Consider the following 14,783-nt stretch of genomic DNA (forward strand, 5'->3'; position numbering starts at 1 on the left):
GTACTATTAGTTTATTTTATTTTTATTTTTATTACATTTATATCCCGCCCTTCTCCAAAGACTCAGGGTGGCTTACCAGCTTAGCAGTAGCCTTCATTCTAAGTATATGCCTGCTTGTTATTCTTTTTATAATTAAATGTCATCTTTCATAAGCAAATTTTATCGGTTGCATTTCTATTGATGATTTCATGTATACGCTACCTATCCATTAAGATATTACATATTATGCTTTGAAGAAAAATCCTGGTTGATAGTTGGGACTGAAAGTTTGAGTCTGATCTCAGTGAGTCTAAAGCTGAAAAAGGTTTGAACAGAGCACTTCTAAAACAAGGAATCCGTGGTGCTCTCTGAGCTTGGTTGCTTTCTTGAAGACATTTCATCACCCAAACTAAGTAACATCATTGGGGCAAGTAAAGGACCCCTCAAGCTAGGCAAGTGTGGTAGAAAGTAGATCATCCTAGATGTTTCTAAATTATCCAATTGAGATATTTTTGCAATGGCTCATTTAAGTGAAAGTACCTTTGAACATCAGGATCCCTTCCACTGAAATGATTTTTTTTAAAAAAAGATTATTATCAGAACCATTTATAGGGGTTAATATAAGAGATATACTAGAAAACACATCTCTATTAGCACAAAAGACCCTGAAATATGTGTGATATTTCTGATTATATTTTAACTTATTTATTTTTACTGGTATTTCAATGGCTTATACCCTTGTAAACTTTGTCTTTCAGTCTTGAGCACAAATCCAGCCATACAAAGGCAACATGGGAAATGGGAATGTAACTTCATGGACAGAATTTCATCTTATTGGACTTAGTCACCTGAAAGCTCCCACTGTTTTCTTTGTGGTTGTTCTGTTGATGAGTCTTATTTGCTCTGACAGGAAACTCCTGTTGTGATTCAGGGTCAGCCTGTGGGTTCGGCAGTTGGGTCGGAGGACTCAGAGGAGGAGGGGGGTGTTGAAGAGCTTGCTGAGGGGGTTGGAGAGCTTGCTGAGGGGGTTGGAGAGCTTGCTGATGAGAGCCCTCAGCCAGGCCCCTCCCACCTGGTCACGACGGAGACCCAGCTGTGTGAGCCTGACAGCGTGGATGAAGATGACCCACAGCTGGCCCTGTTCAAGGATGCCCGACGCAGGAGGCAGTCAATCAGGAGTAAACAGAGGAAGGCAATGGGGCACCTCAGAAGGAGGCAGAGAGAAGCCACGCCCTGAACTGTATAAAAGAGGAATGTGTGGGAGGGCTGGTTTGCTGAAGGCAACCGCTTGAATAGTTCCTGTTTCATAGCTCCTGTTTCATGGTTCGTGTCTTGTTTTGCTCTGTTTTATGTTAATAAATTTGGCAGGCTTAATTCCAGCCTCTTGCCGTTTGTAAAGGGGTTGTCCCTGCCTTTTCTGCAGGGCCGGTAGCAGGCTGGTACAGAACAACTCCCTTCTCCTCTTTCTAATCCAGATGGACTCCTTACTTCACACCCCCATGTACTTCTTCCTGAGCCAACTGTCCTGTGTGGATATGGGCCAAATCCTCATTGTGATCCCTAAAATGTCAGTCATTTTTTTAACTCAAAGAACCACTATTTCGCTGGGAGGCTGCGTAGCACAGATCTGACCATGGGAACCTCTGAATGTTTCCTTTTGACTGTCATGTCATACGACAGGTACGTGGCCATCTGCAGAGCTTTGCAGTACCCAGTTCTCATGAGGAGAACCATCTGCCTGATCATGAGTGTAGGAATCTGGTCCTCTTCATCACTTACCATTATGGTCATAGCAATTTATGTACAATCTCTACCTTACTGTAGGTCAAATGTAATTGATCATTTTGCCTGTGAATTCCCAGCTTTGTTGAAACTAACATGTGCTGATACATCTGGATTTGAAAAAGTAATATACCTTGACAATGTGTTGATAATTCTCTTGCCCATTGCAGTGATTATCTTCTCATATATAGCCATTCTTGTGCAGATTTTGCACATGCACTCAACTGAGGGAAGGCAAAAAGCATTGGGCACCTGCATGTCCCATTTATGTGTAGTGAGCATCTTCTATGGGGCATCCATCCTGACATACAGTTCTCCTGTATCTTCTTATTCAGCCCGTAATTCCATGATTTATTCAGTCTGCATCACAGTTGTGCCTCCAATGCTGAACCTTTTTATCTATAGCTTACAAAACAGAGATGTTATAGCAGCTCTATGAAAACTCCTTGTAAGACATCCATCCTATTAATAAAAGAGCTGAGGGGAAATTTCACAGAAGTCTCTTTTTTGTTAATATCCTTATTTTAATTACAGCAATGAATTAAAAAAGAGGTCTGTCAGTTTTATTCACAATAGTGGAAATCAAAAACTTTTTGCTAACAATGGGGGTGATTGAGAAAAAAAGGAGGTGCCTGGCATTAAAATCACAGAGTCATTTGATCACACGCCCACATATAGCATGGGATACCATGGACTCTCCTCCATTTGCCATTACCACACCAAAATAATTCCATAACTTGATATTTTTCTGCATGGAACCTGAAATTTGCTAGTTTGCTTGCTTGCTTACTAGTTTCCTTCTTTCCTTCCTTCCTTCCTTCCTTCCTTCCTTCCTTCCTTCCTTCCTTCCTTCCTTCCTTCCTCCCTCCCTCCCTCCCTCCCCTCCCTTCCTAACTGTGAGAGATGAAGTTAATAATGTGCAGCTGAGAGAAGATTTCTTGAAATTCTGTGAGTTGGTGGACTGAAGAAGTTCCAGTTAGAGTTAGGAGAAAGTATTTTAGAGGAAACAGAGAACTGATTGGTGTGTGATAAAGAGGTGTGAAGAGTGAAACAGTTGGATAATAAGAAACTGGTCATCTACGAGAGACACTCTGGAGGCTGTTCATCTTCAACTGAAATGGTCTTGTAGAGTGAAGCTGTCTTGACACATAAGCTATGTTTAGAGTTGAAATGAAAATGGTAAAGACAGAGCAGCATAACTTCATGGCTGCCATTCCTGAGAGATTGGCAGTCACAGGGGAAGGCTACACATCAGTGCTGGTGTGTAGACTGAGGTAGGCTTCTATAAAAGATCAATGGGGTTGGGAGGCCATTGGCTGAGGATGATGGAGTTGGTGCTTTCTGAGAGCATTATATTGTTGGGCTCTATGAGCCAGAAGTTATGCAGCACTCAGGGATTCTACTGTATATGTGGAGAGGAATTATGAGTTGAAGGTATACAGGAGATAATGATAAGAGAAGGTAGGTATGAGAGGTTTGCTAGATTGCTAGTTTCCTGAGCCATGACTGAGTAGGAGAAGTATATGAAAGGTTGTGAGAAGAATCTGATGGATGTTCATGATGGGGAAATTGAGCCAGTCCTATAGTAGCACCTCATGTTGCTGCCTTCATCTCAACCTGCCCATTAATGAATCAGCCTTATAAAAGCCTTATTTTCTCCTGCATATGGAAGGACTCTTGTCTCCTGCTCTTAAGCTATGCAATACATTCCCTCCCATTCTGGGGTGAAATCAACTCTTCTGATCCAGGCTCCCTTTTACATTTTATTATAGACTAAGAGCTGTTGCTATTGCTATGGCTGTACACTCTTAAAGAGCAGCCCATATAACGTGCATTGCAGTATCAAAGCATAGCAAGGTATGGCTTGATGTTTCCAACTCCAATCAATTCAGGAAAGAATGCTGTGACTATGTTCAAAAATGTGTTCTAGACCACAGTTGCTCCCTTTGGATCTAATGACAGCTGAAGATCAAGATCAACTCCAGATTACGGGGCAGCATTTTCAGGAAGACGGAGCCTCATGCAGAATAGGCTGAAATTATGTCCTTGAGTTCAGTTTGCTGCAGATTCAATAGCATTTTATTTTCTCTGGATTTAATTTCAAATTACTTTATAACTATTATCATAATAATCCAATGATAATAAACATTATCAAATCTAGGTAAAGGTAAAGGTTCCCCCACACAAGCGTGCTAGTCGTTTCCGACTCTAGGGGCCAGTGCTCATCTCTCTTTCAAAGCCGAAGAGCCAGCACTTGTCCGAGGACATCTCTGTGGTCATGTGGCCAGCATGACTAGACGCCAAAGGCACACAGAACGCTGTTACCTTCCCACCGTAGTGGTCCCTATTTTTCTACTTGCATTTTTTATGTGTTTTCAAACTGCTAGGTTAGCAGAAGCTGGGACGGGTAACAGGCGCTCACTCTGTTACGCGACACTCGGGATTCGACCCGCCAAACCGCCGACCTTCTGATCGACAAGCTCAGCATCCTAACCCACTGAGCCACTGCGTCAAATCTAAGAGATATTAAAAATATTATTGTTTCCTGGAATTTAGATGGCATTGAGCACACTGTCAAAATGGTGGGAGGTTTTCAACTCCACAACTCTAAATGTGTTTTCCCAGAGATTTCATGCACATATTTGACAGCTAGAGGGACAAGATGGTATCCTGTGGGGTACTGCAAATCAAAGACCAAGTTTCAAAAAATATTTTCCATCATCATCTTCTGGACCCAACATAACAGGGAAGTCTGGAATCCAATAGAAGAGAAGCATTTAAAACCACAGGGCTTGCCAAGAAAACATAGGTCAGACATTCATGCCACAGACCAGAAGAACACAGAATCAGAACCAACTCAAAGAAGAGGACAGAGAGCAATGCTTAAAAATCTAAAGAAGGACCAAATGCTTATTGAAAGGTAGGTAGCAGCAGTTGGTTTTAATATTTCTTTTGCCCTTCAGAGTGTAGACTTTAGGTCACCACTTAGAATAGGGGAGCATCTAGGGTGCCCCGTGATCTCTAGAGCAGAGGTCCCCAACCTTTTGGGCACCAGGGACCGGTTCCGTGGAAAAAGGTTTTTCCATGGACCGGAGAGTGTGTGGTTTTGTGCGCTGCCTGCATCCCACGGATGGGGCTTTGCTTGTTTGTAAGGACCAGTTGCTGGCATACCACGGCCCAGTACCGTCCACGGACCGGGGGTTGGGGACCCCTGCTCTAGAGGGTCCAAATGGGCTGCCACAAAGCTGCCACAAAACTAAGTGCAGGTTTGGTGTCTCACATTCAGAGAGCTACCTGCTTCTACAGAAATACATTACACTTTCCAAACTGTACATACATACTACTGCTCATTGTGACTTTTTGCCACAGCAGGTAGAAATTGAGCCTTACAAGTTTCATAAGAGGCTAATCTACAAACATTTTAGAGAAACATTCTCATTTTTCTCATGTCTCTTCTGATTTAGTAGAATGTCCATGATCGTTCCTGAGTTCCTGTTCCATAATTGCCTAGGGATATTTAATTAAATGGACTTAAAAGTTTTTTTTTAAAGCAAACATGTTTAGAATTGGACCATAAGAAAGGCTGAGCGCCAAAGAATTGAGGCCTTTGAACTATGGTGCTGGAGAAGACTCCTGCGAGTCCCTTGGACTGCAAAGCGATCAAACCGGTCAGTCCTAGAGGAGATCAATCCCGACTGCTCTTTAGAAGGCCAGATCCTGAAGCTAAAACTCAAATACTTTGGCCACCTAATGAGAAGGAAAGACTCACTGGAGAAAAGCCTAATGCTGGGAAAGATCGAGGGCAATAGAAGAAGGGGACGACAGAGAATGAGGTGGCTGGATGGAGTCACTGAAGCAGTAGGCGTGAGCTTAAATGGACTCCAGAAGATGGTAGAGGACAGGAAGGCCTGGAGGAACATTGTCCATAGGGTCGCGATGGGTCGGACACGACTTCGCAGCTAACAACAACAAAATATTCGAACTACAGGTAGTCCTGGACTTATGACCACAATTGACCCCAACATTTCTGTTGCTAAGTGAGACATTTGTTTTGCCCCATTTTATGACATTTCTTACCACAATTGTTAAGTGAATCACTACAGTAGTTAAGTTAGACATGTAGTTGTTAAGTGAATCTGGCTTCCCCATTGACTTTGCTTGTCAGAAGGCCACAGAAGGGGATCATACGACCACAGGACACACTGCAACCATCACAAATATGCACCCATTGCCAAGCGTCTGAATTTTGATCATGTGACCAAGGGGATGCTGGAATGGTTGTAAATATGAAAAACGGTCATGACTCCCTTTTTCAGTGCCACTGTAACTTCGAATGGCCACTAAATGAATTTTGTAAGTCAAGGATTACCTGTACTGTATTGCAATGCATTCTACATGGAGCTACCTTGGAAAAGTATCCGGAAGTTTCAGCTGGTACAGAATGAGGTCACACAAGCAATTTTGGGTGCCCCAAGGATGGCACATGTAACACCTCTGCTGTGCAAGCTGCATCGGGTGCTAATCTGGTTCCATTTCTCAGAGATGAGGAGGACCCCAATTCTCCTGGCCTTCCAGAAGTGTCCAGAAGACCTGGTTATGCCAATTCACTTGGGACTCACAGAGGAGAATGTAACCCTACGGCTGGTTTGCGCCCCGAAGGCTCTCCCCCTACCTTTTTAATTTGAAAACTTTACTAATCATTTGTTCTAGCTGCATCCTATTGGAATATAATATGGTTTATGTTTTCATTATGAAACCACCACACACACACACACACACACAAATTGCTTTGTGAGTGAGATGAGAGGTTTCCAGATTTGATATATAAATAAAAAATGAAAATGAGCTGGATAAAATCCAGAAAGATCAAAAAACAGAACTGACAAAATATTATAATATTAAAAGTTAACTTAATGAAACAAGCAGGCAGCATTTTTCCCTCCCCGCTTTCTGTCTTAACCTTGAGAATAATATTTGTGTAAAATTTTCTTTGGCATCTAATATCTAAGTGAACTACAACAATTTCTTTTTCAAAATAAAGAGAAAATATCCTTGAATTTTCTAAGTGTGTGTGTGTGTGTGTGTGTGTGTGTGTGTGTGTGGGAAAAGGGGAAAATGGCAGGAATTGACTGAAAGAAATTGTAGGGAACATGACAATTTGTTCAAACAAAATAATTTTCAGCTTTCCATTTCTGAAACTTCTCAATAATTGAGATTGGAAGTCTCAAAGGTAAAGTTGTACTAATTTATCCTTGGAGATTTAAAAAAGATGTTGAGACTCTAGAAAGAATGCAGAGAAGAGCAACAAAGATGATTAGGTTATTGGAAGGTTATTGGAATTGTGTATGCCTTGTTTACTGAAAAGAAGCGTTAGGGGTGACATGATAGCAGTGTTCCAATATCTAAAGAGCTGCCACAAAGAAGAAGGGCTCAACTTATTGTCCAAAGCACCTGAAGGTAGAATAAGAAGGAATGAATGGAAACTAATCAGGGAGAGTGCCAACCTACAGCTAAGGAGAAAATTCCTGACAGTTAGAACAATTAATCAGTGGAACAACTTGCCTCCAGAAGTTGTGGTTGCTCCATCTCTGCAGGTTTTTAAGAAGAAGACTGGACAGACATTTGTCTGAAATGGTACAGGGTTTCCTGCTTGAGCAGGGGGTTGGACTAGATGACCTCCAAGGTCCCTTCCAACTCTTCTTATTCTGTTAAAAACAGGAAAATCATATGTTATGAAAATGATATTTCTGGATTAGACTTATCCAAGTTGCAAGGCATTTTTTTTTAAAAAAAATTGGCAGTTAATATGTTTGGAGACTTAAATGAAGATTTTGCTGTGATTATAGCATATCTGTAGATTAGGAAATGTTTCAAGGCAAGATATGTTCTTATAGCTTTTGAATTATATTTGCATCTGATCAGTGATGGTGTGTTAATACATGTTATTGTGGACCTGTGAATATTGATCATTATATATTAAAACAGATTTCAAAATGTGTATTAAATAATTTCAAAACGCTAAGTCCTTTTTAAATGTAAAGTGGCTATGCTATGCATTAGGTGAATTTATAACCTTTTTTAGATAAATCACAGCGAGGAGGGCAAGAGAGAATCCATGAAGAAAAGCTGCAAGAACGTTTCAGCATCTTCAGAATGTATATATTGGTTCCCCTTAAAATCATGTTTCTTTCCTACTTGCTTTTGCAAACATAAATGCAGTAGATACAGGTATGTGACTCTTGTACCCCCATTATATTTTCATTTTTATTGTGCATTGATAAAAATATTAATATATTATAGCTATACAGATCTGCAAACAGTATAATCTCTCTGTCTGATTGCCAGACTATCTACTATAATGGGGTGGGATCTTCTATCTATAGGGAAGGGGGCAGTGGTGGGATTCAAATAGGTGAACAACTGGTTCTCTGTGTGGATTCTGCTTTCGGAAGTCCATTCTGGGCCTGGGCAACAAAAAATTAGCTACCGGTTCTGCTGAAGTGGTGAGAACCGGCTGAATCCCACCACTGGAAGGGGGTCCTTCCACCTGTAAGGAACATCTGATCCAGAAGAGGAATTGTGTTAGAAGAATGGAGGTGATATCCCCTCTTCCAGAATGGAGAAGTGGATATCCCCATTTCCAGAATGGTCGAGAAGGTGAGGCTCAAAGCTACAGAGTGAGATCTCCACTTTCTAGGTGTATGAATACACAGAGCAAGAGAGACACATTCACATAATCTACCTAACCCCGTGCATCACATTAATGTCCACATTTTTATCTCTTTAGGCTTATTTGTTATGTTAGATCCTTTTTGTTACATAGCATTAAGTGTTTTACAGAGATATGCAATTTTTATTTATTAAATTTCTACACTGCCCATTTCACCTAAGTGACTCTGAGTGATTTACAACAGAGACCCCCAACCTTTTGGGCACCAGGGACCAGTTTGGTGGAGAGAGGTTTTTTCCATGGACCGGAGTGTGCATGGTTTTGTGTGCTGCCTGCATCCCATGGATGGGGCTTTGCTTGTTTGTGCAGACTGGTTGCTGGCATGCTACGGCCCGATACTGGTCCATGGACTGGGGGCTGGGGACCCCTGGTTTACAACATAAATAGGATGCATATTATTTGTAACTCAAATTTGTAAGCCAAATATTTTGTTTACATACATTACAGGCTCTGAGCTAAAGCTGCCTTTAACGTTCAGTTATGAGAATCATACATTGGCTTGAATAAAAGGTGGTGTTTCCCTTTGAATGCGGATGCTCTCCTGTGAGCTTATATAGATAATTTCCCCATTAGTGACTGAAAGCATCTTTTAAGGTCTTCTGTCCATCCTTATGCCCAAATAGCAGTCTTTGTGTTACTTGAACAGTTGTTGGGTGGTATTATTAAGAGGCACATGCTTTTATGAGAGAGCTTGCAAAGTCACTTCATCTGACGCATACAGCAGCTACATAGATATAGGATTATACATCTATAATATATAATATACATTATAATATATAACATGCACATACACACACACTCACTCGGACATTTCATGCATTTAATGAAATGAATTGAAACTCATGAAGGCTTATGACTTTAAATGAAATTAGTCAGAAAAGATGTGATCAGAGCCCTACATATATTTTATTACCATAGATCAACATGGCTGTCCTACAATGGGTCATTGCAGTGGTGGGTATGGAGAAATGACCGAAGTGCACCTATAAAGCCTTTGAATATTGTCTCTTTTTCTTCTTCATTTGAGCTTCTTCCAATGAGCCAAGGGGAATATTGGGGTTCGTCCCTCCAGAAGGAGTGCTTAAGGTCAGAAATGCCATAAGTAATATGTAGCCTCTTCTTTTTCACTTAATGTCTGTTTCTCTCTCTCTCCCCCTCCCTGTTTCTGCGTAATTCAGAAAATCTCCAGTGTTATTAATAGGCTTGTGCTCCATGTTATTAACTCACTGACATGTCTAAAGATAATACCTAAAAATGTCACCAGCATATACTATATTTTCATTGCTAACCCTATTTTTTCTTCTTCAGAACATTGGCATCACCAGCCCTCATTGTTATTCTTCATCTGGAAATTTTCTGAAGGAATCATAAAAATTAACCCATGGATGTACTTAGGACCACCTTTTTATTACACACTTCTACTTAGTGGATATCTGTTTCTACTTGGGCATGTTTATCTCTGCATCCATGAAGAGATATTGAGTACTGAAAAAGGGTAAATAGGAATTACAAAAAGCAGCCCCAAACATCTGGAAACCTGAATTGGCAACAGTGTAGAGCAGAATAAGAGTCTGAGTGTGTGAATGAAGGTGTAGATGGTCTACCTTTCTGCAGCAGAAATCTGCAAGAGAGGAAAAATATCCTTCTTCTGAAACTGAGTTTGTCCTTTGACTCTAATAGTCAGCTTTAACAGTTTGACCATGGTCTGCATTCATATAAACTAGACTCCCCAAAAAGGGTGCCTTCCATAATTCCAGGTTGTTGGGAATTTTGTAAATAGAAGTCCAGAGACATGTGGAAGACGTGACTATAACAAGACATTGATGTCAAACAGTATGTTTGATGTTCTAATGCTGTGCTCAACCATACAGGGGATCCCACCACAATGGAAAAACATATTACAGCGTTACAAAAAGAAACCATTCTGAATGTTATTTTGGCATTTTATTTTTCCCATTCATAATATTGGTGAGCTAACTATATTTTCTTCTTGAACCTTTACATAAAACCCAGACAAACAAAGGAGGAATGAAGAAGGACAACACAACCTCTTGGGTGGAATTTGTTCTTGTTGGACTTCAGCATCAAAGGTCACCCACCATTTTTCTTGGTTTCATCCTCCTCATGTTTGTAATTGCCCTTGCTGGAAATAGTCTTCTTCTGCTTGTGGTTAAAATGAGCTCCAGTCTTCAGACACCAATGTATTATTTCCTCAGTCAGTTGGCTTTTATGGACCTTTGTCAAATCCTCTCAATTGTTCCTCAAATGACAGTCCATTTTGTAAGCCAAAGATACACTATTTCACTATACCGATGTGTGTTTCAGATTTTCGTCACGCTGTTTATGGGAGGATCAGAGTGCCTGATCCTTGCAGCCATGTCCTATGATAGGTATGTGGCTGTTTGCAGGCCTTTACAGTATCCAACTCTTATGAGGAGCAAAATCTGTCACATCATATCAATAGCTGCCTGGTTTTGGTCTTCAGTGCAGGCTTTGAACTGCTCCCTTTATGTCCTGCCTCTTCCCTATTGCAAGTCCAATGTGATTAGCCATATCGCTTGTGAGTATACAGCCCTCATACAGTTGTCTTGTTCTGACAATGCTGCATTCGAAAGATCAGTATACCTCGGAACGTTTCTGGTCTTTCTTATCCCTGTCTCAGTCATCCTTGCTTCCTACCTGGCCATTCTCCTGCAAGTCCTGAGGTCACATTCCTCTGAAAGGAGCCACAAAGCCTTAGGCACTTGCTTGTCCCACTTGTGCGTGGTGAGCCTCTTCTACGGAGCAGCCATTTTGACCTACATGACACCCATTTCATCCTATTCAGCACAGAAGGCCATGATCAATTCTCTTTTTACTACCATAATTCCTGCCACAATGAATCCTTTCATCTACAGCCTGAGGAACCGGGATGTCTTGGCAGCCCTGAGGAAACTCTTTGCATACTGTACTTCAATCCCTTTAAATAACTTTTGTAGATAAAATGTAACTCAAGATTTAAATCATAACATTTATTCAAGCCTTTGTGGACCCCCTATGATGACATCACGCCTCCCCCCGGGGGGGGGTGTCAGTGGACCACAGATGGAGAACCATTGTTCCAGAGGTGTCAGACTCAATTATGTCACATGATGTATTGTGACATTTTTTGCTTTTGCAGAGCTGGGGTGGGCGTGGCCAACACATGATGAATCCAGCCCATGGGCCGCCAGTTTGACACCCCTGTTCTAGACAACCCTCTGTTAAGATGACTTTTAGAATTTAGAATAGAATAGAATAGAGTTGAAAGGGACCTTGCAGGTCTTCTAGTTCAGCCCCCCCACTGTCATTTCAGTGACAGTCTAGTCTCTTCTTAAAAACCTCCAGTGATGGAGTGCCCACGATTTCTGAAGGCAAGCTGTTCTATTGTTTAATTGTCTTCACTGTTAGGAAGGTTCTCCTTAATTCTAGGTTGCTTCTTGCTTTGATCAGTTTCCAACCATTGTTTCTTGTCCTTCCCTCTGGTGCTTTGGAGAATAATTTGATCTCTTCTTTGTGGCAGCCCCTCAAATACTGGAATACTGCTATCATGTCTCCCCTATTTCTTCTTTTCTTCAGATTAGCGAAACCCAAGTCCTGCAGCTGTTCTTTGCATGTTTTAATCTCCAGGCCTTTGATCATTTTAGTTGCTGTTCTCTGACCTTTTTCCAAACTCTCAACATCTTTTTTGTGATATGGTGACCAAAATTGGCTGCAGTATTCCAGTCTTAGTAGGGTTTTATAAAGAGGTACTAATACTTCACATGATTTTGATTCTATGCCTCTGTTTATACAACCCAGGATTGTATTAGCTTTTTTGGCTGCTGCTGCACACTGCTGGCTCATGGTCAAGTGATTGTCCACTGGGACTCCAAGGTCCCTGTCACAGTTACTGTTTTTAAGCCAGGTTTTGCCCAATCTATAGTTGTACCTTTGATTTTTCCTGCCTAAATGTAAAACTTTGCTCTTGTCCACACTGAAACTCATTTTGTTGGATAGGGCCCATTGTTCAAGTTTGTCAAGCTCCTTTTGGATCCTTAGTTGGTCTTCTGGGGTGTTGACTACTCCTGCCAGTTTGGTGTCATCTGCAAATTTGTCAGACAAATCCCCTTCAATTCCCTCATCTAAGTCATTTATGAAGATGTTGAAGAGTACTGGGCCTAGGATGGAACCTTGTGGTACCCCACTGCTTACTTCTCTCCATGTGGATGTAGTGCCGTTGAGGACTACTCATTGAGTTCAGTTTGCCAGCCAGCTACTGATCCATGTGGTGGTGATGTTGTCTATTCCACCTTTTTCTAGCTTACCAAGGAGTAGGTTGTGGCCAGTGGTGGGATTCAGCTGGTTTGCACCGGTTCAGTAGAACCGGTAGCTATTTTTTTTTTTTAGTTTGGAGAACTGGTTGAACCCATGCTGCTTCTGGAAGTCCGCTTTAGGCCTTGGAGACCTGGAGGAGGCCTCCCAGACCTAAAACGGCCAACTGGAAGTGCGTTGATGTCACTTCCAGAAGTCCGTTCTAGGCCTTGGAGGTCTGGAGGAGGCCTCCCAAGCCTAGAACAGCATGTAGGAAGTGCATGGATGTCACTTCTGGAAGTCCATTCTGGGCCTCAGAGGCCCAGGCCTGCATCCAAGCAAAGAACTGGATGTTCAAGTATTTGAATCCCACCATTGGTTATGGCTTACTTTATCAAATGTCTTACTGAAGTCTAAGTATATTACATCTACAGTAGTTCGCTGGTCTACTAGTTTAGTTACTTTGTTGAAAAATGAAATAAGATTGGTTTGGCATGATTTGTTTTTAACAAACCCGTGCTGGCTACTAGTTATAACTTTGTTTACTTCTAGTTGTTCATGTGAGATGATCTCATGAGGTCGATGGATCGTTAAGGTGCTTCCAAGTAAAAAGGCATCACGCAGAGATGCAATCATATTAGCTTTATTCAATGATAGATTAAAGAGAAAGAATTACTTGGCATGAAAGCATTCATGCCTGCATGTGAAAGAGAAACAAAAGAAAAGAAAGCAAGCTAGCGTAGCATAACTGGAACAGAACTAGAACTAAGCTAGGAGAGAATCTTAAGACAAAGAGCAGCCCCTCATGCAGAGGTACTTATGGGGGGTCTTGGTCCCTCCCTGACCATAAAACTCTCTCGCCAATGGGGCTGTCGGGGTCTGAGACCCTTGGCTCATCAGTGGAAGCAAAGAAGCCTCTTTGCTCCCATCTGATGACCTTTTTGGGGAACTGCCATGGCTGGCACAAAACATCTAACAGTTCACAGATCTGTTTTTTGATTAGCTTTTCTAGGATCTTCCCAGGTATTGATATTAAACTGGTCTGTAGTTTCCTGAGTCTGTTTCCCCCCTCTTTCTTGAAGATGGGAACCACATCAGCCCTTTTCCAATCCTCAGGTACTTCCCCTGTGCTCCAGGAGTTTTGAAAGATGTGGTGCAGTGGTTCTGAGATAAAATCTGCTAGCTCCTTCAGAACTCTGAGATATAATCTGTCAGGCCCCGGTGATTTATATTTGTCAAGGTTGTATAGGTGTTCTTTTTCCATTTTCTTGCTTATTTTAATTTTTGTTTTTCATTTGTCTTTTGCAGTGGGTTTTTTGGTATGTTGGGCTGTAGTTTCTTTTTGTGAGAAGACAGATGTAAAGTATGAGTTAAGCAGCTCTGCTTTCTTCCTGTTGCCTGTTATTTCCTTGCCATCTTCTCTCTTTAGTGGACCTACAATTTCCTTGACTTTTTTTCTTGTTGTTAATATGTTGGAATTTTTTTTAATTATCCTTGATTTCTGTTGCAAGTCTTTACTTTCCTGACTTCATCTTTACATGTTCTGGCTGTCTGCTGATAATCAGTCTTAGTTATGTGCCCCTATTTCCATTTTTTGTATTTGTCCTTTTTGTCTTTCAGACTGTCAAAGAGATCTTTGTGCGGCCATGATAATTTCTTCTTGAATTTCTTGTTTTTATTTTTCAGTGGTATTGTGTTAGTCTGGGCTTTTATGATCGCATTTTTGACAGTTTCCAGTGCTTCTTGGGTTGTTTTCTGCTTTAGGATTTTCATCCATAGGTTCTCTCTGAGTTTGTTAACGTCAGCTCTTTTGAAGTTCAAGACACTGATTGTATTATTTTCTGCTTCTAGTGTTTGTGTTATATTAAATTCCAATATGACATGAAGGGTTCTGGAACAAAGGGAAATTGTTTAGTCTAACTGTTGCTTTCTTGTTTTTTGTAATCATCTTTTGCACCAGGGAAATCTCATGCAGGCTTGA

At 41.2% G+C, this 14,783-nt stretch overlaps 1 protein-coding gene across 1 annotated transcript; it reads left to right on the forward strand.

The window, feature by feature from the left end:
* Window positions 1-770: 770 nt before the first annotated feature.
* Window positions 771-14,466, forward strand: LOC310633369 (olfactory receptor 2Z1-like; the record flags this gene model as incomplete). The annotated part of the gene is given in 5 exon segments (XM_083351071.1): window positions 771-862; window positions 1,412-1,602; window positions 1,605-1,995; window positions 11,218-11,438; window positions 14,423-14,466. Coding segments are annotated over 5 exon segments (939 nt in total).
* Window positions 14,467-14,783: the final 317 nt, after the last annotated feature.

This window comes from Vipera ursinii, assembly GCF_947247035.1.
Source record: "Vipera ursinii genome assembly, chromosome: 2".
NCBI lineage: Eukaryota > Metazoa > Chordata > Lepidosauria > Squamata > Viperidae > Vipera > Vipera ursinii.